This window comes from Leucopleurus acutus (genome assembly GCF_964270905.1).
Source record: "Leucopleurus acutus genome assembly, chromosome: X".
Taxonomy (NCBI): Eukaryota; Metazoa; Chordata; class Mammalia; order Artiodactyla; family Delphinidae; genus Leucopleurus; species Leucopleurus acutus.
In genome coordinates, this window is record NC_139148.1 from 55,288,171 (window position 1) to 55,313,398 (window position 25,228).

Sequence of the window (25,228 nt, forward strand, 5' to 3'; positions counted from 1 at the left end):
ATTGAGTATGATGTTTGCTGTGGGTTTTTCATATATGGCTTTTATTATATAGAAGTAGACTCCTTCTATTCCTAGTTTCTGGATTTTTTTTTAATTATTAAAAGGTGTTGAATTTTGTCAAGTGTTTTTTCTGCATCAATTAACATGATCATTATTTCCCTTCATTTTTAACATAATATATTACATTGATTAATTTTTGTAAGTTGAAACATTCCTGCATTCCAGGAATAAAACCGACTTAGTCATGGTGTGTAATGTTTTTGTTTTTTTTTTTTTTGCTTTTTTTAGAATTGAATGTATTTTTATTTTTTTAACATCTTTACTGCAGTATAATTGCTTTACAGTGTAATATTTTTAATATGTGGCTGAGTTTGTTTTGCTAGTATTTCATTGACGATTTTTGCATCAGTGTTCATAAGTAATATTGGTGCGTGGTGTTCTTGTAATATCTTTGCCTGGCTTTGATATCAGTGTAATGCTGACCTCATAGAATGATTTAGGAAGTATTCCCTCCTCTACAATTTTTTTGGGAATATTTGAGAATTGGTATTACTTCTTTAAATGTTTAGTAGAATTCACGAGTAAAGCCATCAGGTCCAGGGCTTTTCTTAATTCCCAGATTTTTGATGGCAGATTCAATCTCTTTATAGGTCTTTCAGATTTTCTATTACATTATGATTAATTCTTGGTTGGTTTTCTGTTTTAGGAATTGTCTATTTTATCTAGGTTTTCCAATTTGTTGGTTTACAAACAAATTATAATCTTTTTATAATCTTTTAAATAATATTTCTTATAATCTGTTTATATAATCTCTTATAAACATTTTTTTCTTTACTTCTGTAGAATCAGTAGTAATGTCCCCAATTTCATTTCTGATTTTAGTAATTTGAATCTCCTATACTTTTTTCTTACTCCATCTAACTAAAGATTTTTCAATTTTGTTGACCATTTTGAAGAACCACTTGTGGTTTCATTGATTTTTTTAAATATGTTTATTGGAGTATAATTGCTTTACAATGTTGTGTTAGTTGCTGCTGTATAACAAATTGAATCAGCTATATGTATACATACATCCCCATATCCATTCGCTATTGCATCTCCCTCCCACCCTCCCTATCCAACCGCTCTACAGTGACACAAAGCACAGAGCTGATATCCCTGTGCTCTGCAGCTGCTTCCCACTAGCTATATATTTTACATTTGATAGTGTATAGATGTCCATGCTACTCTCTCACTTCACCCAGCTTACCCATCCACCTCCCCATGTCTTCAAGCCAATTATCTAGGTCTGTGTCTTTATTCCTCTCCTGCCCCTAAGTTGTTCAGAACCATTTTCGTTAATTACATATATATTTGTTAGCATACGGTATTTGTTTTTCTCTTTCTGACTTATTTCACACTGTATGACAGTCTCTATGTCCATCCACCTCACTGCAAATATCTCAATTTCAATTATTTTTATGGCTGAGCATTATTCTATTGTATATATGTGCCACATCGTCTTTATCTATTTATCTATCAATGGATATTTAGGTTGATACCATGTCCTGGCTTTTGTAAATAGTGCTGCAATGAACATTGTGGTATATGACAATTTTTGAATTATGGTTTTCTCAGGGTATATGTTCAGTAGTGGGATGGCTGGGTCATATGATAGTTCTAGTTTTAGTTTCTTTAAGGAACCTCCATACTGTTCACCATAGTGGCTGTATCAACTTACATTCCCCCCAACAGTGCAAGAGGGTTCCCTTTTCTCCACACCCTCTTCAGCATTTATTGTTTGTAGATTTTTGATGATGGCCTTTCTGACTGTTGTGAGGTGATATCTCACTGTAGTTTTGATTTGCATTTCTCTAATGATTAGTGATGTTGAGCATCCTTTCATGTGTTTGTTGGCAATCTGTATCTCTTCTTTGGAGAAATGTCTATTTAGGTCTTCTACACATTTTTATATTGGATTGCTTTTTTTTTTTGCTGTTGAGCTGCATGAGTTGCTTGTATATTTTGGAGATTCATCCTTTGTCAGTTGCTTCATTTGCAAATATTTTCTCCCATTCTGAGGGTTGTCTTTTCATCTTGTTTATAGTTTCCTTTGCTGTGCAAAAGCTTTTAAGTTTCATTAGGTCCCATTTGTTTATATTTATTTTTATTTCCATTTCTCTAGGAAGTGGATCAAAAAGGATCTGCTGCAATGTATGTCACAGAGTGTTATGCCTGTGTTTTCCTCTGAGGCTTTTATAGTGTCTGGCCTTACATTGAGGTCTTTAATCCATTTTGAGTTTATTTTTGTGTATGGTGATAAGGAGTGTTCTAATTTGATTCTTTTACATGTAGCTGTCCAGTTTTCCCAGCACCACTTATTGAAGAGGCTGTCTTTTCTCCATTGTATATTCTTGCCTCCTTTGTCAAAGATAAGGTGACCATAGTCCATTGGTTTATCTCTGGGCTTTCTATCCTCTTCCATTTATCTATATTTCTGCTTTTATGCCCATACCATACTGTCTTGATTACTGTAGCTTTGTAATATAGTCTGAAGTCAGGGAGTCAGATTCCTCCAGCTTGGTTTTTCTTTCTCAATATTGCTTTGGCTATTCGTGGTCTTGTGTGTTTCCATACAAATTGTGAAAAAAAAGTTCTACTTCTGTGAAAAATGCCATTGGTAGTTTGATAGGGATTACATTGAATCTGTAGATTGCTTTGGGCAGTAGAGTCATTTTCACAGTGTTGATTCTTCCAATCCAAGAATGTGGTATATCTCTCCATTTTACATCCTACTACTTTACCAAATCATTGATCAGCTCTAGTAGTTTTCTGGCGGCATTTTTAGGATACTCTATGTACAGTATTATGTCATCTGCAAACAGTGACAGTTTTACCTCTTCTTTTCCGATTTGGATTCGTTTTATTTCTTTTTCCTCTCTGATTGCTGTAGCTAAAACTTTGAAAACTATGTTAAATAATAGTGGTGAGAGTGGGCAAACTTGTCTCGTTCCTGATCTTAGTCAAAATTGTTTCAGTTTTTCACCATTGTGAATAATGTTGGCTGTGCGTATGTCATATATGGCCTTTATTTTGGTGAGGTAAGTTCCCTGTATGCCTACTTTCCAGAGGGTTTTTATCATAAATGCATGTTGATCTTAGTCAAAGATTTTTCTGCATCTATGGTGATGATCATATGATTTTTATCCTTCAGTTTGTTAATATGGTGTATCTCATTGATTGATTTGCATATATTGAAGAATCCTGCATTTCCAGGATAAACCCCACTTGATCATGGTGTGTGATCCCTTTAATGTGCTGTTGGATTCTGTTTGCTAGTATTTTGTTGAGGATTTTTGCATCTATGTTCATCAGCAATATTGGCCTGTAGTTTTTGTTTGTGTGTGTGTGTGTGTGGCATCTTTGTCAGGTTTTGTATCAGGGTGATGGTGGCTTTGTAGAATTAGTTTGGGAGTGTTCCTCCCTCTGCTATATCTTGGAAGAATTTGAGAAGGATAGGTTAGTTCTTCTCTAAATATTTGATAGAATTCACCTTTGAAGCTATCTGGTCTTGGACTTTGTTGGAAGATTTTAAATCATGGTTTCAATTTCAGTGCTTGTGATTGGTCTGTTTATATTTTCTATTTCTTTCTGGTTTAGTCTCAGAAGGTTGTGCTTTTCTCAGAATTTCTCCATTTCTTCCAGATTGTCCATTTTATTGGCATATAGTTGCTTTTCGTAATATCTCATGATCCTTTGTATTTCTGCAGTGTCAGTTTTTTCTTGTCCTTTTTCTTTTCTACTTCTATTGATTTGAGTCCTCTCCCTTTTTTTCTTGATGAATCTGGCTAATGGTTTATCAATTTTGTTTATCTTCCCAAAGAACCAGCTTTTAGTTTTATTGATCTTTGCTATCGTTTCCTTCATTTATTTTTCATTTATTTCTGATCTGATCTTTATGATTTCTTTCCTTCTGCTAATTTTGGGGGTTTTTTTTTGTTCTCCTTTCTCTAATTGCTTTAGGTGTAAGGTTAGGTTGTTTATTTTTCTTGTTTCTTAAGGTAGCATTGTATTGCTATAAACTTCCCTCTTAGAACTGCTTGTGCTGCATACCATAGGTTTTGGGTCGGTTTGTTTTCATTGTCATTTGCTTCTAGGTATTTTTTGATTTCCTCTTTGATTTTTTCAGTGATCTCTTTGTTATTAAGTAGTGTATTGTTTAACCTCCATGTGTTTTTAATTTTTAGCCATTTTTCCTGTAATTTATATCTAGCCTCATAGAGTTGTGGTCATAAAAGATACTTAATATGTGTTCAGTTTTCTGAAATTTGACAAAGCTTGATTTGTGTCCCAAGATATGATCCATCCTGGAGAACGTTCAATGAGCAGTTGAGAAGAAAGTGTATTCTGTTGTTTTTGGATGAAATGTCCTATAAATATCAATGAAGTCCATCTTGTTAAATGTATCATTTAAAGCTTGTGATTCCTTATTTATTTTCATTTTGGTTGATCTGTCCATTGGTGAAAGTGGGGTGTTAAAGTCCCCTACTATTATTGGGTTACTGTCAATTTCCCCTTTTATGGTTATTAGCATTTCCCTTATGTATTGAGCTGTTCCTATGTTGGGTGTATAAATATTTCCAATTGTTATATCTTCTTCTTGGATTGATCCCTTGATCATTATATAGTGTCCTTCCTTGTCTCTTGTAGTAGTCTTTATTTTAGAGTGTATTTTGTCTGATATGACTATCAGTACTCCAACTTCCTTTTGATTTCCATTTTCATGTAATATATTTTTCCATCCCCTCGCTTTTAGTCTGTATGTGTGCCTAGGTCTGAAGTGGGTTTCTTGTAAACAGCATGTATATGGGTCTTGTTTTTGTATTCATGTAGCCAGTCTTTTGGTTGGAGCATTTAATCCATCTACATTTAATGTAATTATTGATATGTATGTCCCTATTATGATTTTCTTAATTGTGTTGGGTTTGTTTTTGCAAGTTTCTTCCTTTTCCTGTGTTTCCAGCCTAGAGAAGTTTCTTTAGCATTTGTTGTAAAGCTGGTAGGTTGTGCTGGATTCTCTTAACTTTTTATTGTCTGTAAAGCTTTTAATTTCTCCATCGAACCTGAATGAGATCCTTTCTGGGTAGGGGAATCTTGGTTGTAGTATTTTCCCTTTCATCACTTTTAATATATCCTGTCACTCCCTTCAGGCCTGCAGAGTTGTTGCTGAAAGATCAGTTGTTAACCTTATGGGGATTTTATTGTATGTTTTTTGTTGCTTTTCCCTTGCTGCTTTTAATATTTTTTCTGTGTATTTAATTTTCGATAGTTTGATTAATATATGTTTTGGCGTGTTTCTCCTTGGATTTATCCTGTATGGGACTCTCTGTACTTCCTGGAATTTATTGACTCTTTTCTTTTCCATATTAGGAAAGTTTTCAACTATAATTCTTCAAATATTTTCTCAGTGCCTTTCTTTTTCTCTTGTTCTTCTGGGACCCCTATCATTTGAATGTTGATGTGTTTAATATTGTCCCAGAAGTCTCTGAGACTGTCCTTAATTCTTTTTGTTCTTTTTTCTTTATTCTGCTCTATGGTAGTTATTTCCACTATTTTATCTTGCAGGCCACTTATCTATTCTTCTGTCTCAGTTATTCTGCTATTGATTCCTTCTACAGAACTTTTAATTTCATTTATTGTGCTGTTAATCATTGTTTGTTTGCTCTTTAGTATTCTAGGTCCTTGTTAAACGTTTGTTGTATTTTCTCCATTGTATTTCCAAGATTTTGGATCATCTACTGTCATTACTGTGAGTTATTTTTCAGGCTGAGTGCTTATTTCCTCTTCATTTGTTTGGTCTGATGATTGGTTTCTATCTTGCTCTTTCATGTGCTGTGTATTTCTCTGTCTTCTCATTTTGCTTAACTTACTGTGTTTGGGGTCTCCATTTCACTGGCTGCAGGTTCGTAGTTCCCATTGTTTTTGGTGTCTGCCTTCAGTGGGTAAGGTTGTTTCAGTGGGTTGTGTAGGATTCCTGGTGGAGGGCACTGGTGCCTATGTTCTGGTGGATGAGACAGGATCTTGTCTTTCTGCTGGGCAAGACCACGTCCAGTGGTGTGTTTTGGGGTGTCTGTGAACTTATTATGATTTTAGGTGACCTCTCTGCTAATGGGTGGGGTTGTGTTTCTGTCCTGTTAATTATTTGGCCTATGGTTTCCAGCACTGCAGCTTGTTTTTTTGAGTGGAGCTGGGTCTTAACATTGAGGTGGAGATCTATGTGAGAGCTTTCGCCTTTTGATATTAGGTGCGGCCGGGAAGTCTCTGGTAGACTCATATCCTGAACTCAGCTCTTCTGCCTCAGAGGCTCACGCTGGAACTCCAAGACCCTCTCAGCCAGTCAGCTCAAAAAAAGGGAGAAAAAAATAAAATAAAAAAAAATATTTAAAAGAAAAAAATATTAAAAATAAAAAGTAAAAAATATTTTTAAATAAGAGGGAAAGAAGAGAGCAACCAAACCCAAAAACTAATCCACCAATGATAACAACCGCTAAAAACTATACAAAAAGAAAAAGAGAAACGGACAGAGAGAAGAACCTTAGGACACATGGTAAAAGTAAAGCTATACAGACAAACACACACAAAAAAGCATACACATACACACTCACAGAAAGAGAAAAAGGAAAAAATATATATGTTAAAAAAAGGAAGAGAGCAACCAAATCAATAAACAAATCTACCAATGATAATAAGCTCTAAATACTAAACTAAAATAAGCATAAAACCAGAAAAAAAATTAGATGCAGAAAGCAAACCCCAAGTCTACAGTTGCTCCCAAAGTCCACTACCTCAGTTTTGGCATGATTAATTGTCTATTCAGGTATTCTGCAGATGCAGGGTACATTAAGGTGATTATGGAGATTTAATCCACTGCTCATGAAGCTGCTGGGAAAGATTTCCCTTTCTCTTATTTGTTCGCACAGCTCCAGCTTTCGTTTTGGCCTTGTCTCTGTATGTAGGTCTCCTGTGGCCATCTGTTCCCCACCCAGACAGAATGGGGTTAAAGGAGTGGCTGATTAGGGGGCTCTGGCTCACTCAGGCCAGGGGGAGGGAGGGGTCTGGAATGCAGGGTGAGCCTGAGGCGGCAGAGGTTGGTGTGATGTTGCAACAGCCTGAGACACACTGTTTGTTCTCCCAGGGAAGTTGTCCCTGGATCTCGGGACCCTGGAAGTGGCGGGCTGCACAGGCTCCTGGGGGGAGAGGTGTGTGTGTGTGGATAGTGACCTGTGCTTGCACACATGCTTCTTTTTTTTAACATTTTTATTGGGGTATAATTGCTTTACAATGGTGTGTTAGTTTCTGTTTTATAACAAAGTGAATCAGTTATACATATACATATGTTCCCATATCTCTTCCCTCTTGTGTCTCCCTCCCTCCCACCCTCCCTATCCCACCCCTCCAGGTGGTCACAAAGCACCGAGCTGATCTCCTGTAGCAGCAACCTTAGTGTTTCATACCCGCCTCTGCTGTCCACACTGATAGCTGCAGCTCGCGCCCATCTCTGGAGTTCGTCTAGGCAGTGCTCTGAATCTCCTATCCTCGCACACCCCGAATCAATGGTCTCTTGCCTCTTAGGCAGTTCCAGACTTTTTCCCAACTCCTTTCTGGCTATCTGTGGTGCACTAGCCTCCTTCAGGCTGTGTTCATGCAGCCAACCTCAGTCCTCTCCCTGGGATCTGATCTCCAAAGCCAGAGCCTCAGCTCCCAGCCCCCTCCTGCTCCAGTGGGTGAGCAGACAAGCCTCTCTGGCTGGTGAGTGCTGGTCAGCACTGATCCTTGTGTGGGAATTTCTCTGCTTTGCCCTCTGTGCCCCTGTTGTTGTGCTCTCCTCCATGGATCCAAATCTTCCCCACTGTCCACCCACCATCTCTGCCAGTGAAGGGGCTTCCTAGTGTGTGGAAGCTTTCCCTCCTTCACAGCTCCCTCCCAGAAGTGCAGGTCCCATCCCTATTCTTTTGTCTTTTTTTCCACTTTTCTCTTTTGCCCTACCCAGGCACATGGGTAGTTTCTTGCCTTTTGGGAGGTCTGAGGTCTTCTGCCAGCATTCAGTAGGTGTTCTGTAGGAGTTGTTCTACATGTAGATGTATTTTTGATGTTTTGTGGGAAGGAAGGTGATCTCCACGTCTTACTCCTTCACCATCTTGAATGTTCTCGATATTCATTTTCATTGACTTTTAAAATTGTTTTTCTATTCTCTATTTTATTTATTTCTGCTCTAATCTTTATAATTTCCTTTCTTCTGCTAGCTTTGGGTTTTGTTAGCTTTTATTTTCCTAGTTCCTTAAGTTGTAAAGTTGGGTTGTTGGTTTGTGAACTTTCTTGTTTCTTAAATGTGTTTATAGGTATAAGTTTCCAGCTTAGCACTGCTTTTACTACCTCTCATCTTTTGGTATGTTGTGTGGTCATTTTCATTTTCATTTTCCTCTACATATTTTGTAATTTCCCTTATGATCTCTTTTCTGATATAATGGTTGTTTAAAAGTGTGTTGCTTAATTTCCACAACTTTGTGAATTTTCCAGTTTTCCTTCTGTTATTGTTTTCTTACTTTATCCCATTGTGGATGGAGACAATACTTTGTATGATGTATTTTTAAGTCTATTGAGATTAATCTGTGGCCTAACTTATGGTTTATCTTGGAATGTGTCCTCTGTGCACTTGAGAAGAATGTGTATTCTGTTCTTGTTGGGTAGAGTGTTCTGTATATATTATATCTAGTTGGTCTATCGTGTGTTTTGTCTTCATTTCATTGCTTATCTTTTGTATAGTTGTTTTTTCCATTATTGTAAGTGGGGTATAGGTTCCTAGTCTTTGAACAGAAGTGCAACATTAGGAGTAGCAATTGAGTAAAAACTAAGCCAGAAACCCTGAACTAGGGTTAGAGCCACCATAAGTACTCAAGGTATTGTCTTGGTATTTCTTGTTGATCTCAAAGTTGTTCCAGGCTAGGTTAGATGTGGTAGGTAATGGAAGAAAGGTAAGTGTAGAAGTGATGGCTAGACTACCTAGTCCAGGACCTGACTAGAAGTTATAATAATTTCATCTGTTTCAATTCAGTTTAGGATTGAGGCAAGCTCAGATTTTTAGTTGAGTTCTACCAGGAAATGCAGTTGTGGGAACTGGGGAAATGGGATTGGACCTGATAGTGGAGTAGGAGAAAACCCTGACTTCAGGACCTGGTTCTCTTCCTAATCAGTCATTTGAATTTGGGCAGATCAGTTCCAACTCTCTGAGCTGCAGTTTCCTCATCTGAAAAATGATGATATCATCTGCCTTTTATACCTTTGAATGGTGATTGAAGATCAAAATGAGGTGGTGGACTTTAAAGTGCTTTTTATAACTGTAAATTGCAATATACTTGAAAAAGATTATTCTTCTTATTGCAGAGGAAAATCTTCTCTATCTTTTTCACTTCTTTTTTACTTTTCTTCCCTCTCCTACTTCCATCCTACCTGATCATCCTGTTTACATTACCATTGTCTCTCCTTCCCATTTTCCAGGGCCAGTGATCCGGGCTGAGGTGGGTGACACCATCCAGGTGATCTTCTACAACCGTGCCTCCCAGCCATTCAGCATACAGCCTCATGGGGTCTTTTATGAGAAAGACTCCGAGGGAACTGTGTACAATGATGGTGAGCAGGCAGGGTTTCAAGTAATGTGGGCTACAGATAATAACAGGTACCTATAGAGTACAAATAAATAAAGGAGTGAAAGAGAGAAAAGAAGGCAGAATTAACTGCCATGGACGGATGTTGTTGAATGAATGTATGATATTTTAGTGAGACAGAGCTGGGATCAATAAGAGACAACTACTTTTAAATATATTTAAATATATTCTGATTATGAAAGTACATGTATTATGGAATTTTGATAAACATGGAAAATTATAAAATAAATAAAGTTCATTCATAAGTAAATTGCCAATATATTTTATATACCTTTTAACATTTTTCTGTGTTTATACAAATTTATATATTTAAAAATTTGTGATGATATATTTTGTATAGTTTGGTGTCTTACTATTTTCACTTACCATTATATTGTGTCCATTTTCTATGTCATTATAATCTTACAAACATTTTAATGACTATATAATACTCTAACACATAGATTTTACCTTATCTTCTATTATTTGGACATGTAGGTTGCTTTCATTATTTTTTAATATTGTAAATCATGTTGCAATGAATGAATATATATATTTGGTTTGGACTACTAGCTTAGGAAAAAATCCAAGAAGTGGGATTATTGGGTAGTTAATTTCTTGTTTTCCCTGAGAATAATATTAACACCTGCTAACCTCAAGCCAAAAATACCAAAAAATACTGAAAGCATAAAGGGCAAACTTACAGACAAATCTGGAATAAAAGAACATTCTACAATGCATCTGGTCTAGTATCTTCAAGAAATCAATGCCATAGGGAAAAGAATTAAAGAGACAACACCAAGGGCAATGTGCAAACCTTGTCTGGATGTTAGATGATATTAGGGTATTTTCTTAGGTCTGGTAATGTTATTATGGTAATATAGCAGATACTTACTGATGTATTTAGAAGTAAAATGTCATTATGTTTGCATTTCACTTCCAAATGATTTAGAAAAAGTAAGCATACACATAGATTTAGATAAATTAAAGATGGCCAAGTCTGTGATAAAATAGATAACCAACAAGGACCTACTGTAAAAATAAATAAATAAATAAATAAATTTTAAAAAATACAAAGAGAAAAAAGGTGGCCAAATGTTAACAATCAACTCCAAGTGGTAGGGTAATTATCGCACTATCTTTTAAGGTTTTTTGTATGTTTAAAAATTTAAAGAGTTAGGAACAATGAATGAATAAGAAAAAATAAGTTAAAGCTATCCTAAATTATACCACCATATGATAAATTATACTACAAATATCCTTATGTATGCTTCTTTGCCTACTTTTATGATTATTTCATCAGAATATATATTTAAGATGTGGAATAATATCAGAGGGTGCACACATGAAAATTTCTGATACCTATGTCCAAATTGCTCTCTGGAAAAATTTGCAGTCACATCAATTTGGAATTCCATCAACAGTTACCAAGAGGGAGGACACATTTTCTTACAACCTCACCAGCAGAGGGCAGCCATTTTAATCATTGTCAAAATGTCAGTCTTGTAAGCAAACAACAAAACTCACTGTTATTTCTATTTGCATTAGGTTGAACATTCTTTTCAGTATTTATTTTGTATCTTACTTTTTTTGTGGACATAAACTTTTTAAGGCTTTTGATACATTCTGTCAACATTTTTTCTAAAATGGTTATTTTTATTTACACTTACCCTTTTAATAGGTGAGTGAGAGGAGTAAGTGCCATTTGAACCACTTATCACCAGAACTGATTATTATAATTTGTAAAATTTTGTTAATTTGACAGGCAAAAAAATTATATTTTCACTTGTACTAATTTGATTACTAATAGGTTTGAACATATAAAATAAAATTTCTGTGAATTGCCTGACCATGACTTGTGTCTATTTAAGGAATTACAGCCTTAGTATCATATATACACACACACGCACACACATACATACAAAACATATACACATCCATACATACATGAATACACATAGAGAGGAAAATATGTTCAACAGTTAGAACCATTCAAAGATTAAACAGGCTATGATGGTAGGTAGTGAGTCTTCTATCTCTGGATACTTTTAAGCAGAGGTAGGACTACAAGAGGAGATGAATGTATGTTTTTAAGTGAGGGATATTCCAAATAAGTTTTAAAAGTTCTTTCAATCCTTGGGTCCTATGAGTTTGGAAAACTGAAACCTAGGGAAATTTAAATTTCCCCAGTTCATATCACAAGTAGTGGCAGAACCAGAAACCAAACTCTAGTCTCTTGACTCCTACTCAGAACCTTTTTTAATATTCTATATTTTATGTTGCTGCTTCTCCTACTGCTACTCCAAAATGCATTTGTAGATTATGATCTTTACTTCACTGTTTGGAGATGATGATACTCACTCTAGCCAATGTGAGTAATGAATTCTATGTCTTTTCCTATAGGCTCATCCCACCCTGGCTTGGTGGCTAAGCCCTTTGAGAAAGTAACATACCGCTGGACAGTCCCTCCCAATGCTGGCCCCACTGCTCAGGATCCTGCCTGTCTCACCTGGATGTACTTCTCTGCTGCTGATCCCATAAGAGATACAAATTCTGGTCTGGTGGGCCCCCTGCTTGTGTGCAAGGCTGGTGCCTTGGGTGCAGATGGCAAGCAGGTATTGCCATGGTTTCTGGCTGGAAAGCCTGCTGGGAAGATGATGAGGTTGAGTTGCTGAATAGGAGTTAAGCATGGAACTGGGTTCTAGTAGTGAAGGAATAAAAACAAAAGTTATTGAATCAGAAATTAATAGTTGGTGACTTCATGCTATCTTGCATGCTATTCTTTTATTCACAAACACATATCTTCCTTAGTCTCTATTCCTTTCTATTTTATATTCTCCCAACATCTCCTCATTGTTTTAACCTCAGTGGCCCTTAAACCTTGCTCCTAATTCCTAACTCTGCCCTACTATTTTCTTGCCTTCTTTCATAACCAGCCCATAAATCTTAGCTGTTTAACCTTGAGCAAATTACTTAACCTCTCTTTGTCTCAGTTTCCTCATCTACAGTAAAGGGTTAACAATAGAAGAAGGTATCTTGAGTTTCTGTGAACACTAATTAAAATAATCCATATAAAGTGCTTGGCACAGTGTCTGATACCTAGTAAAAACTCAGTAAATGTTAGCAGTAAAAATAATAATATTACTAAAATTAATAATAAAATAATAGTAAGTTAGTAATTAGTATAATTATTTTTTCTTTTATTTTCTAGCTTCTCCATTCCCATAGAATCCTCTGCCACCCCCTCCCCGATCTCCCAGCCATCTTTCCCCACTCCTTCCCTTAATTGATTCCAGGCTCTTTTCTATCACACTCTGTACCTCTTCATCAATCTTGTGCACAATCTTGTGCCTCTTCCCTGCCCTCTTTCATACATCCCTCCCCTCCAGTCTTATCACTTTATTCTAACCCCCTTCACCCACCTGCAATTTGAAGTTACCTGAGGAAAAACTTTACAGCAAGCAACTGCAGCTCTAGGCAGGAGATATGGGCTTGGATCTGTGTTTGGAAAAGGAAATGGAAAATAATCAGGGATCATTGGGTTCTGGAGCTGCACAGTCCACAACTGCTGAAACTGTGGTTATTCCCACTCTGTTTTCTTCCACTGGGACTACAGAAAGGAGTGGATAAAGAATTCTTTCTCCTTTTCACTGTGTTGGATGAGAACAAGAGCTGGTACAGCAATGCCAATCAAGCAGCTGCTATGTTGGATTCCCGACTGATCTCAGAGGATTTCAAGGGTTTCCAAGACTCTAATCGGATGCATGGTATGGGGAGTGCTTTTACCCTAATCTACAACTGAGAGATTATAAGTAAAATCTAGCCTAGATTTAATCATGATCCATTCCTGAAAACATTGATCCTATCGGTCATCTCTTCCCAAGAGACAAGCTACATCAAGGTATTAAACCTAAGACAACATATCTTATACTTAGTCCTTTCTTGTGCTTTGTTCTGTGTTACACAGTATGGGAGACACTAGAAAAAGATACTGTAAAATGAGGACTGCACACAAAGAATCCGCTAGAGAATGAGGAGAGTAAGCTGGGATGATACCTTTCCAGTCTTATCTTCTTCTTTCTTATCACCCGCTATTCTTGCTTCCCAACCCCATACTCCAGCCAAATAGGGATATTTTCTCTATATAGACATACCTTGTACTCTTCTGAGTCCATGGTTTTGTAATGATTTGTCCTCCACTTGAAATACCCCTCCTTACATTTTTGCTCTTAGCCAGTGGAAATTCTTCTCATTTTCTAAGGCCCTACTCAAAAGCTACCTCCTCCTCATTTCTTATTACCAAGTCCCAGGATGATGATACCCTCTTACTAACTACTATTGTATTTTTATCAGACTCTTTCAATAGCAAGTTCCATACACTCCAAAATATTGTAGTTATTTGTTACGTGCCTTTTGACTTCTGCTAGAGTGTAGTCTCCTTAAAGGTGAGTATTGTTTGTTGTTTATCTGTGTATCTTTTACATGGTCTAATATATAGTAAGTAGTTATTGAACTAGTGAACTACTAAATTAATGAATAGGTGGGTGGGTGAGTGAATTAATGGGGAGTCATGGTCCAAGTTTGTAAAGAACTCTCAGCATTTTGCAATGAAATGAAACTAACACCCATGAAACAATTATAGAATATTCAAGACAGACTATAATTAAGTGCTAAATTGTGTGGACCAGCTTTTAAGTGACATAGCATTCAGAAAAGGAGAACATTAATGAGGAACAATCCAGTTAAAGGATTCCTGGAAGAAGGAAGTGCTTGACTGAGCCTTGAAGTCTGAATAACTTTGCAATCAAACATTATAGGTAGGGGAAGCAGAATCAAGCAGTTAGCGATGGTTCCATCAGCATCCCAGGGGATTATCAAATAAAGTTACTCATTAAAGCTGGTTCCAGTGGATGTAGGAACATTGAAAAGGATCAGCTTCAAGCAGGTCTCCCTGTATTTTTGAGCGGAGTATGCAGGGTGGGAGAGGGTCAAGAACGAGTGTGTTGTCTTTTGGCTCTATCTCTTGCTTCTCATTACCAGTCAGTTACATCAGTTGGAAAAAGTAATACAGTCTACAAACCAAGTTTATTCCAGTATGAATTTATTTGACAACTGATAAGTACTAGGTAACATGCGAGGTGCTTGGAAAAAATGATGTGCTTCATGCTAGGTCAATCTAGTGTGGGAGATAAATTTGTACTTAAATCACTGGACTCTGTGGTAAGTGACATTTCAGAATTTTGTGGGGAGAAAAGTTTCAAGGAAGCCAGAAAGAGTGCAAAAACTGCTTTACAGGGTAGATGATATTTGAGCTAGTGCATGATGGATATGTAGTAATTTGCTGTAGAGAGAAACCAGAGGGAAAGTTTATTCCAGGCAAAGGGAACAGCCTGTGAAAAATCAACAAGTATTTTCTACGTGCCTACCATGTTTAAGGTCCTGGGAATACAGAGGCAAATAGAGCTCACAGGATAAAGGTGTGTATGTGTGTGTGAAAGAGAGTGAGAGGATAGGATATAGGTAGGAGTACCAGGGAGGAGGCTTTCGTGTGGGAGTTCAGACCAGAGATGTTGAGAGCCAGAAATAAGGCAGTGGGAGTGAAGATGAAAAGGAGGAAACAGATTGAAAGCTGAGGAAGGAACCTTGGGGAACTCCAACACTTTACAGAGGCATGGAGAATGAGTATAAGATGGAGGAGGAACATTCAGAAAAGTTATAAGAGAACCAGGGACATTTGGTGCTATAGAATCCAAGGGAGAAGAGTTTCAAGAAAGTGGGAATAGGAAAGATTAATACGTGTGTGTGTGTGTGTGTGTGTGAGTGTGTGTGTGTGTGTGTGTGTGTGTGTGTGTGTAAGTGTGTGAAAGAGTTGTGGGAGTGGAGAGTAGTTCAGTTTTACCAGGATGTGAAGTATGGTGGAGGAGGGGCAGCAGGTAAAGCCAGAAAGGACAATAGGGCCCTCGTCCCAAGAGGCAGATCTTCATAAGTAGAACTAAAGTGGCTTAGGGAAGAAGGCAGAGGAGTTGAGAATGACTCAGAAATTTCAAGTTGTGGGAAAACTTAGTACAGAGCTGATGCCATGCTGCTGGCTGGTGCCCAAGTAGTCTGGTCTCACCTCCCCATCCTGTCTTGTGTTTTTGTTTTCCAGCCATTAACGGGTTTCTGTTCTCTAACTTGCCCAGGCTGGACATGTGCAAGGGTGACACAGTGGCCTGGCACCTGGTTGGCCTGGGCACAGAGACTGATGTGCATGGGGTCACGTTCCAGGGCAACACTGTGCAGCTTCAGGGCATGAGAAAGAGTGCAGCCATGCTCTTTCCTCACACTTTTGTTATGGCCATCATGCAGCCTGACAACCCTGGTAAGTGCTTTAGCAGCTGGCCCTAGGCTGAGAAACTTTATTGGGCATTGGACTGGGTGAGGTGGGGGGCTGGTGAAGAGAAAAGGAAAGTCATGTTGAGGGTACTTGTGAACTTTTCAAAACAGTTGTGTCTTCTCCTTCCTCAATGTGTACTCCATGTTTTGGTTATTTGGATTCTCTTCTCAGTTGCAGGCAGAATAAAGAGCTGAGGAAGCTCTTTTCTGAAACAACAGGAGAGAAGTAGGGATGCTGCCCAGTATCAGGGCAATTCTTGTATAGGCAGAGGGTAGACTTGGTTGCATAGACCCTTGGCCATGTAGAGATTCTATAGATTTAACTCTTGCACTGGAAAAGAGGTCCATGAGATGTACCTATAAGTGCTTCCAACTCTGATATTCTGTGAGGAGTTTTGCAAACTTCTGGTGGGAGTGGGGGGCGAAGTGTGCTGTAACATTTGCAGCCTAGGAATCAGAACACAGGAACTTCTAGTCCAGGCTCTTTCATTAACTTGCTGTCCAATTTTTGTCTAATTACTTCCCCTCTCTGTGGCTAGATTTCTTCCTTCTTTTTATTTTTTGTTCATTCTTCCCCCTCTCTCCCTCTCTTCCTTTCTTCTCTTTCTTCCTCTGTCCCTCCTTCCTTCCCTCTCCTCCTCCCTTTCCCTCTCCCTATCCTTCTTTCATGATGAAATTTGACTAGAATGTTTCTCCAGATTCCATCTGTGTCTGATATTTCATAACGTAGCAGTCATTTCTCTTTTTTTGTATATTTTGATTATGTTTTTAGCATCTTTATTGGAGTTTAATTGGGTTACAATATTCTGTTAGTTTCTTCTGTGTAACAAAGTGAGTCAGCTATATGTGTACACATATCCCCAAAATCCCTCCCTCTTGAGACTCTCTCCCACGCCTCTACGTGGTCACAAAACACTGAGCTGATCTCCCTGTACTATGCAGCTGCTTCCCACTAGCTATCTGTTTTACACTCGGTAGTGTAGATATGTCAATGCTACTCTCTCACTTCGTCCCAGCTTAACCTTCCCCCCTCCCCGTGTCCTCAAGTCGATTCTCAACGTCTGTGTCTTTATTCCTGTCCTGTCCCTAGGATAATCAGAACCTTTTTTTTTTCTTTTTAGATTCCATATATATGCGTTAGCATGTGGTAATTTTTTTCTCTTTATGACTTACTTCACTCTGTATGACAAAATCTAGGTCCATGCACCTCACTACAAATAACCCAATTTCGTTTCGTTTTATGGCTGAGTAATATTCCATTGTATATATGTGCCACATCTTCTTTATCCATTCATCTGTCGATGGACACTTAGTTTGCTTCCATGTCCTGGCTATTGTAAATAGTGCTGCAGTGAACATTGTGGTACACGATTATTTTTGAATTACGGTTTTCACACGGTATATACCCAGTAGTGGGATTGCTGGGTCGTATGGTAGTTCTATTTTTAGTTTTTTAAGAAACCTCCATACTGTTATCCATAGTGGTAGTATCAATTTACATTCCCACCAACAGTTCAAGAGTGTTCCCTTTACTCCATACCCTCTCCAGCATTTATTGTTTCTAGATTTTTTGATGATGGCCATCTGACCAGTGTGAGGTGATACCTCATTGTAGTTTTGATTTGCATTTCTCTAATAATTAGTGATGTTGAACATCTTTTCATGTGTTTCTTGGCAATCTATATATCTTTGGAGAAATGTATATTTAGGTCTTCTGCCCATTTTTGGATTGGGTTGTTGTTCTTTTGCTATTGAGCTGCATAAGCTGCTTGTATATTTTGGAGATTAACCCTTGTCAGTTGCTTCATTTGCAAATATTTTCTTCCATTCTGAGGGTTGTCTTTTCATCTTGTTTATGGTTTCCTTTGCTGTGAAAAAGCTTTTAAGTTTATTAGGTCCCATTTTTTTAATTTTGTTTTGTTTTTATTTCCATTTCTCTAGGAGGTTGGTCAAAAAGGATCTTGCTGTGATTTATGTCATAGAGTGTTCTGCCTGTTTTCTTCTAAGAGTTTTATAGTGTCTAGTCTTACATTTAGGTCTTTAACCCATTTTGAGTTTATTTTTGTGTATGGTGTTAGGAAGTGTTCTAATTTCATTCTTTTACATGTGGCTGTCCAGTTTTCCCAGCACCACTTATTGAAGAGGCTGTCTTTTCTCCATTGTATATTCTTGCCTCCTTTATCAAAGATAAGGTGACCATATGTGCATGGGTTTATCTCTGGGGTTTCTATCCTGTCTCATTGATCTATACTAAAAACAGAAATATAGTAATTTCTCTTTGCAGTGCCTGAGGTATATTCTTTTGTCCAGGCAGTAGGTGGCAATAGTGTTGGTAAGAAAAATCTGTCAGTTAAATGCAGTTCCCACGAAAGTTTTATTTTAGTTCTGTAAATTCCATTCATATTTGAGAAAAAAATCCTTAAACAAAGGAAGTTTCCTTGACAAATTAACAATTTCAGCCTGGCACTGGGTTTGACAAAAACTTGACAAAAAACATCACTTGGGTCCTCATTTCTCCCCATCTACCTAGGATACTTTCTTGGTCAAGAAGAGTTGTTGTTAGCAAATTAGAAATAACCATTAATGGGGCTGAAAGGGACAATAGAATTAAGTGCTTGTAGTGAGTGCTAGGGTGGGGAACTTCTGAGAAAGAAAGACCCATCTCTCTAGCCTTGGTCCCAAAGTCAAATCCTAGGTTTAATATCCTTCCTATGAAATTAGCCAGGCTACCCAGCCAGGTTTATATGCCTCTGTGGGGCTCATTCTTACTCTGGATGAGTGAAATTATTTTTGTGCCACACTAAGGCCCAAGGAGAGTGACTGTAGATGGCTTAAAAACATGGGAAGAGAGGCAGTGAATGGGTTTATAACAGTAAAGGCTTAAAAGGTTAATCTTGGTCAAGATTTCTGAGTTTTCTTATTAGAAAAAGCCCAGGCTCTTTTTACCTTTGCATTTTCCAGTCCTTTCAAACTCTCCTCTTTCTGAACAATCCTCGAGTCATAGAATGTTTGAACTGGTACAGCCCCTTCGAGATCATCTTTCACTTATTTTGCTAATGGGTGGAAGAGACAGAGATCTGGAGGGGGGAAAATGATTTTCTCATGTTAGGAACGTCAGCTCTAAATTTTTTTCCTCTTGCCCCTTCTTCATCAACCCCTGTTGATTCTTACTCCTAGGTAATCTCTTTAATCTGAAGTCTCCTTCATTCTACCTTGAGAGTTTAGTCTCTGATTAAGACTGAGAGAGGCCATTGTAAGTAGTTCCCCAAAGACAGGACAAAATTTCCAAGTTAATGGAAAAGCCAGAACCAGAATCTGGCTTTGGAATTCTAGAAAAAGGGGTAGCAATGAAGATTGGTAAATATAAATATGCAATTAAGCAGCTTTGCAGATGACTTAAAGCATTACCATGGAGATTCAACATGTTGTTTGCTGGATGCTTACAATTATGTTTAACAAAACAGAAGAATAAATTCCCAGAAAAAAATGCAGCAAAATGCTAGGAGTGTGAGTGTTATGGGTTTATCGGTGACATTTTTAATCCTGTTTTTGCTTTGCTTTAAATTCTAATAATATTTTAATTTCAAATATTAATTACCTTTAATAGAAATGATGATTTTGCACTTAAAAATGTCCCGAATAATACACCTCAGCTTTTCCGAAAGAACCACTGTTACTAGAGCTTTGATATCCAGGGAAAGTGGCAGAAAAAGAGGCTAGAGCTTGTAATGTGCTATTTTCCACCAACTTCATGTTAGATTTCTCAGCAGCAAAGAGAACATTTATTACTTCACATTATTACTTCACATTTCTTGTGAAGTCCAAGTGGTGTGGACTTTACAGCAGATAGCTGTGGGTAGAAATATAAACATTGGAGGAAAAGTCCAGGCTAGAGAGAGAGATTTGAGTATTTTCATAGTTGAAGTCCTTTAGCATGTAAAGTTATAGGAAATAAAACTTAAAGCAAAAATCAACATTTAAGTGGTAGAAGGGAGAAGACAAACCAGGTTAAGGAGACAGAAAAAAATTGGTCACAGAGGTAGGAGGAGACTCATATGCCAAAGGCAGAAAAGCGTTGAAAAAGAAGCAACTTGGGGACTTCCCTCACGGTCCAGTGACTAAGACTCAACACTCTCAATGCAGGGGGCCCGGGTTCAATCCCTGGTCAGGGAACTAGAACCCACATGGTGCAACTAAAGATCCCATGTGCTACAACTAAGACCTGGTGAAGCCAAATTAATAAATAAATTTTTTTAAAAAAAAGAATCACCTTGGACAACAATGTCCATATGAGATGATGTGATAGTCCTAGGTCATATGATTCTCCCAAAAAGACTTCTATCTTTTCCCATTCCCTCCAGTGATCATCAGACTTTCTTCTCCATACCAACCCCTAAGCTATGATGTTTGGACAGTGTATGCAGTCATTCATTTGCACAGAAATTCATTCACTCAACACATATTTATTGCACACATTCCATGTGCTAAGACTGGGATAGAGAGGTGAAAAGATAGACATGATACTTACTCCCAGGGGAGATCTACAACAAACACACACACATAAAATAATAAGATAATTTCAGATCATGATATATGTCATGAAGGAAATAAAATACAATGGTGTGATGAACTGATTGGAGCTTTAGAGAAGTTATTTAGGGAAGACCACTCTGAGATTGTGACATTTAAGATCTAAGTAATGGGGAGGAAGGAGCTATATGAAGATCTCTGAGCAGAATATTCCAAGCAGAGAGACAAGCAAGTGTAAATGTCTCAAGGTGGGAATAAACGTGGTTTGTTCAAGGGTCAGAAAGAAGGCCAGTATGGTTGGAGTGTAGTGAGCAAGGAGAAGCCTGACATCATATGAAATCATAGAGGTTGGCAAGAGTCATATTATATAGGGCCTTATAGACCACAGTCAGGAACTTGAATTGTATTCTGAGTATGAATGGAGCATTTAAACAAGGCAGCAATGTGCTCTGGATCATATTTGTTAAAGAGGACCCTGTATCTTGTTTGGAGAATGTTTGAGGTGGGAGGGAGAAACAGAGAAGACAGTTGTGAGACCATTGAAGTTTTCCAGGTGAGAGACGATAGTGGCTTTGACTAAGGAAGTGAGAGTGGAAACAGAAGGATGACTGTGAGGGAAGAGATGATAGGATTTATTGATGGAATAGATTTGGGGTATAAGGGAAATTGAAAAGTCAGAAAGTAGATATGGAAAGAAAATATTAGATTTTTTCAAGAAGTCTATAAACTAGTGGAAAGGACTGTTTTTTAAAGAGAGGAGCACTTAGTCCTTAACCATGTGATTTATATGTAAAGTGTTTTAAGAGTAGAGAGGTCAAGAACATAAAGTCCAATGTGGGCCAGAGTAGTCAGCGAGGACTTTCTGGAAGAGATGAAGCATGAATTGGGTCTTGGAGAATGAGTGAACACTTATAGATATTTATGGGGAAGGGGATGGGCAGGTCTATTCCAGAAAAGTAAAAATAACATGAGTGAAAATTCCAAGATAAGAATGAGATATGTGAGAGGGGCAATCAGGGACAGATTTAGTTAAAGCACTGATGAGTTTGGGACAGAGTGGTAAGTGGGATTGCATCAATAGTTTTCAGCTAGCTCATAGAGGCCTTTAAAAGCTAGGAGGAATTTGTAGTGGTGGTATAGGCAGTCAGCAGTAAAGGAAGTAATACTGGGGAAAATGTAAAAAAGTTAGTTTCTCCTGATCAATAGTCTATGAGCCTATGTGTCCTTGACATAGAAATCTGGATCTTGAGATTAGATCCAGGCAGCTCTACAATTCAGACATTTAAGACTGATATCCAAATATTTCATTGTAAAAAACCTAGGGGAAGCCATTCCAAAGCTCTCTGATGTAAGAATTCTTGTGATCAAGAAATTCATATATATATATAAGCCCACATTTATTTCTTTGAGACTTGGTAGGAAGGGAGAAAATTGGTCAATTTCTTCCTTTAAATAATAATTACAGCTTTATTTACTTACTTATAGTTTCACTTATTGAACATTTACTCTATAATGTGCCAAGCAATATCTACATATTATTGTGTTTAATTCTAAAAAAATCCTATTAAGTAAAATGCTCCCCACTTTACCATGAGGAAATTGAAACATACAGAGGCTTAAAATTTTCCTGAAGGTTATATAGAAAACAAGTGTCAAATAGGGTGACTGACCATCCCGGTTTGCTCAGAACTGAGGAGTTTCCAGGGACATGGGACTTTCAGTGCTAAAACTAGAGAAGCCCTTGGTAAACAGGGAGGAGCTGGTCATCCTAGTGGCAGGTTTAGTTTTAAACCCAGACAATGTAGCTTTGGCACCAGAGCTCTTAAACTCTGTGCTCATTGCTCTCAATAAACTTGTAATAATCTTTTATCTAATGCATGGAAAAACCTTATCTAAAACAACCCACTCTCTGCAATATGCCTAGAGAGAAGTAGGAACTCCCTCAGACACTATACAGGGGTGTTTTGATTCAGGTTTTTCTCTCTGTTCCTACCTCAGGGACATTTGAAATTTACTGCCAGGCAGGCAGCCATAGAGAAGCAGGAATGAGGGCAATCTATAATGTCTCCCAGTGTCCTGGCCACCAAGCCAACTCTCGTCAACATTACCAAGCTGCAAGGATCTACTACATCATGGCAGAAGAGATGGAGTGGGACTATTGCCCTGACAGGAGCTGGGAACTAGAATGGCACAACCAGTCTGAGAAGGACAGGTAAGGCTTCAGAAAAGAAGTGATCACACTTTCAAAGACTCTGGACCATTTTACTGAAATGGAGGAGGATACTGAAATTCTGAGCTGTGGAGGCACTTATCTGAAGTCAACTAATAAGATACCAACAAATCTAGAGGAAGGACTAGAACACAGGTAAGCTGGTACTCAGTGCTTTGTCTATGTTGTTATACTGTAGAGCTGAAGTAAAACCTTGCCCACATCCTCATGCTCTCAGTCTTGGCATCCTTTCCTCTGGTTAGCCAGAAGCACTGATATTGGGACTTAAACTTTATAGGGAATTTACTCAAGGGACTGAATGTCCCCAAGCTCAGATGTCCCTTGACAAAATGTCATTAAGATAGAGGCTAAGCTGTATAGAAGAAAAAGGCCAAAATAGAGTGGCTTAAATATGTTAGAATTTTATTTCTTGCTTAAGTACAAATATGAGCAGTTCAGGACCAATAAGTTAACTAGTTACCCATAACACTTGCTTTCATCTCTGGAACTAAGACATCTCTTCCAGTTGTAGTCACTCCCAGCTATCAAGAAATGGACACTAAATCCATGGCAAGCAGCATTGTCTGTGAGGCAATGACCTGAAGTTGTAATACATTACTTTCTCTGAAACCCCATTATCCTGAACTTATTCATATGGCCATACCTAGCTGCAAGAAAGTCCAGGAAGTGTAATCTCTGGTTAGGCAGCCATGTGCTCAGCTAAAACCTAGGTGATTCTATTACTAAAAAGGAAGGAGTGGAGAATGGAAATTATGGTACAGTTTAGCAATTTCAACTATAGTTTATTTTTGGTGTTCTCACTACCCTTTGCCAATCTTTCTGTTGGTTTTTGAAGGTTGAAGCCTTCTTGCTAACTTGTACTGCAAGCTAGAAAAAATTAAGTCCCTTTTCTGGACTCTGGCTTACTCATCTTTAAAGTGATGTGGTATGGTTGAAAGAACTTGAGCAGCCTTTAATCCAAGCCCTGGCTCCCTTTCTGGCTGATAGTATCAATGAAGATAAGCCCTGTCACCTCTAGATCACTGGATTCCACCTCTAGGACATACATACCTCATCAGCCTATTGGGACGATCAAATGATAAAATGAATAGTAAAGTTCTCTGTAAACAGGAAAACATCCCATAATGAGAAATCTGTAAGATTTCATTTTCTTCCTACCTCTCCCTACCCCTTATCCACCAACAACAGAAGCAGTTAGTATTCTCCATTCTCCTACCACCTGTACCTTGTTCTTTGTCAGACTAATTCCATCTAATACATCATTAAGGCTTGAGCTAGAGTTCAGGGCTCTGATTCTTACCAGATTAATTTTACTATAAATTCATAACTGGATGATGGCAAACAAGGAAATATAAATAAATATTGAAATATGCCATCTTTAACTGCAGATATGCATCCAAAGTGTGTAATCTGATATTAGAATGAATAGGCCTCACCTTCTTATACCTGTGACATGAGGTTGGGTCTGACATAGATTTCCCATACTTGAAAATGAGGGGTTAAGGGCAAGGTGCTGATGCCACTCTTTGGATTCCTCTAGTTATGGTCACATCTTCCTGAGCAACAAAGATGGACTCCTGGGTTCCAGATACAAGAAAGCTGTATTCAGGGAATACACTGATGGTACATTCAGGGTCCGACGGCCAAGGACTGGATCAGAGGAACACTTGGGAATCTTAGGTAAGGGAATTCCACTTCCCTCCTAGTGTCTAGAAACCTGTTATGCTCTTAGGGAGGTCATGTCATATCAGGAAGGCCTCTCCATTCCTCATTATCAGTTTTCCTTATAGTGGAACTATGGTCATATTTTATAAATCATCCATGAAAATAAGCAATCATATGGGGGTAATTCATGAATTCTGCTACAACCTAAACCAGGTATTTCCAGGCCTCTATATCTAGGGATCTGTAAGGGTGATGATTTTTTTTTTCAATGCTAAAAGCAAGGGAACTTAGGAACATCGAAGAGTAGGAAAAATGGTACAGGGAACTAGTATGACACTTACACCCTTGCAATTATTGCTGTAGTTTTTTCACTTTCATAGGAGCCAATGAGTTTCATCATTCTTATCTTCACACAGAAGGGACCCACTGGTCCTTGAAGGGAACCCAGCAATTCTGTACTCTGTGTCAAACTCTCACTCCTTACCAACAATGATTCCACAGAGCCCTGAATATCTAGAAACTTGGGCTGTTATACAGAGTTGGAGTGGGAAAAGTAGGGATAATTGGAGGCATAATCTTGTTGAAGTACCTTTATCCTGTGGGTAGCAGTATCAACTCAAGGACTTCTGAATTTAAAAATGGAGTCAGTCATGACTTTCAGTTTTGGGACCCTTTCTCCGGGCAAACTCCTAAATCTAGGGAGCTCCTATGTATATCCCTTTTTTAATGTCTTTAATGTCCCTGTTCC

At 37.9% G+C, this 25,228-nt stretch overlaps 1 protein-coding gene across 2 annotated transcripts in view; it reads left to right on the forward strand.

Annotated features, from left to right (window-relative positions):
* The window catches only part of HEPH (hephaestin), a gene marked incomplete at both ends in the record, with an annotated part of 87,842 nt that overhangs the window by 20,388 nt on the left and 42,226 nt on the right, over positions 1-25,228 (forward strand). For both annotated transcript variants that reach the window (XM_082864783.1, XM_082864782.1), the window contains 6 exons: positions 9,535-9,666; positions 12,084-12,295; positions 13,297-13,447; positions 15,829-16,041; positions 22,584-22,797; positions 24,356-24,495. In XM_082864783.1, coding sequence (XP_082720909.1) covers positions 9,535-9,666; positions 12,084-12,295; positions 13,297-13,447; positions 15,829-16,041; positions 22,584-22,797; positions 24,356-24,495 — 1,062 coding nt within the window. The remainder of the gene's footprint in view (positions 1-9,534; positions 9,667-12,083; positions 12,296-13,296; positions 13,448-15,828; positions 16,042-22,583; positions 22,798-24,355; positions 24,496-25,228) is intronic.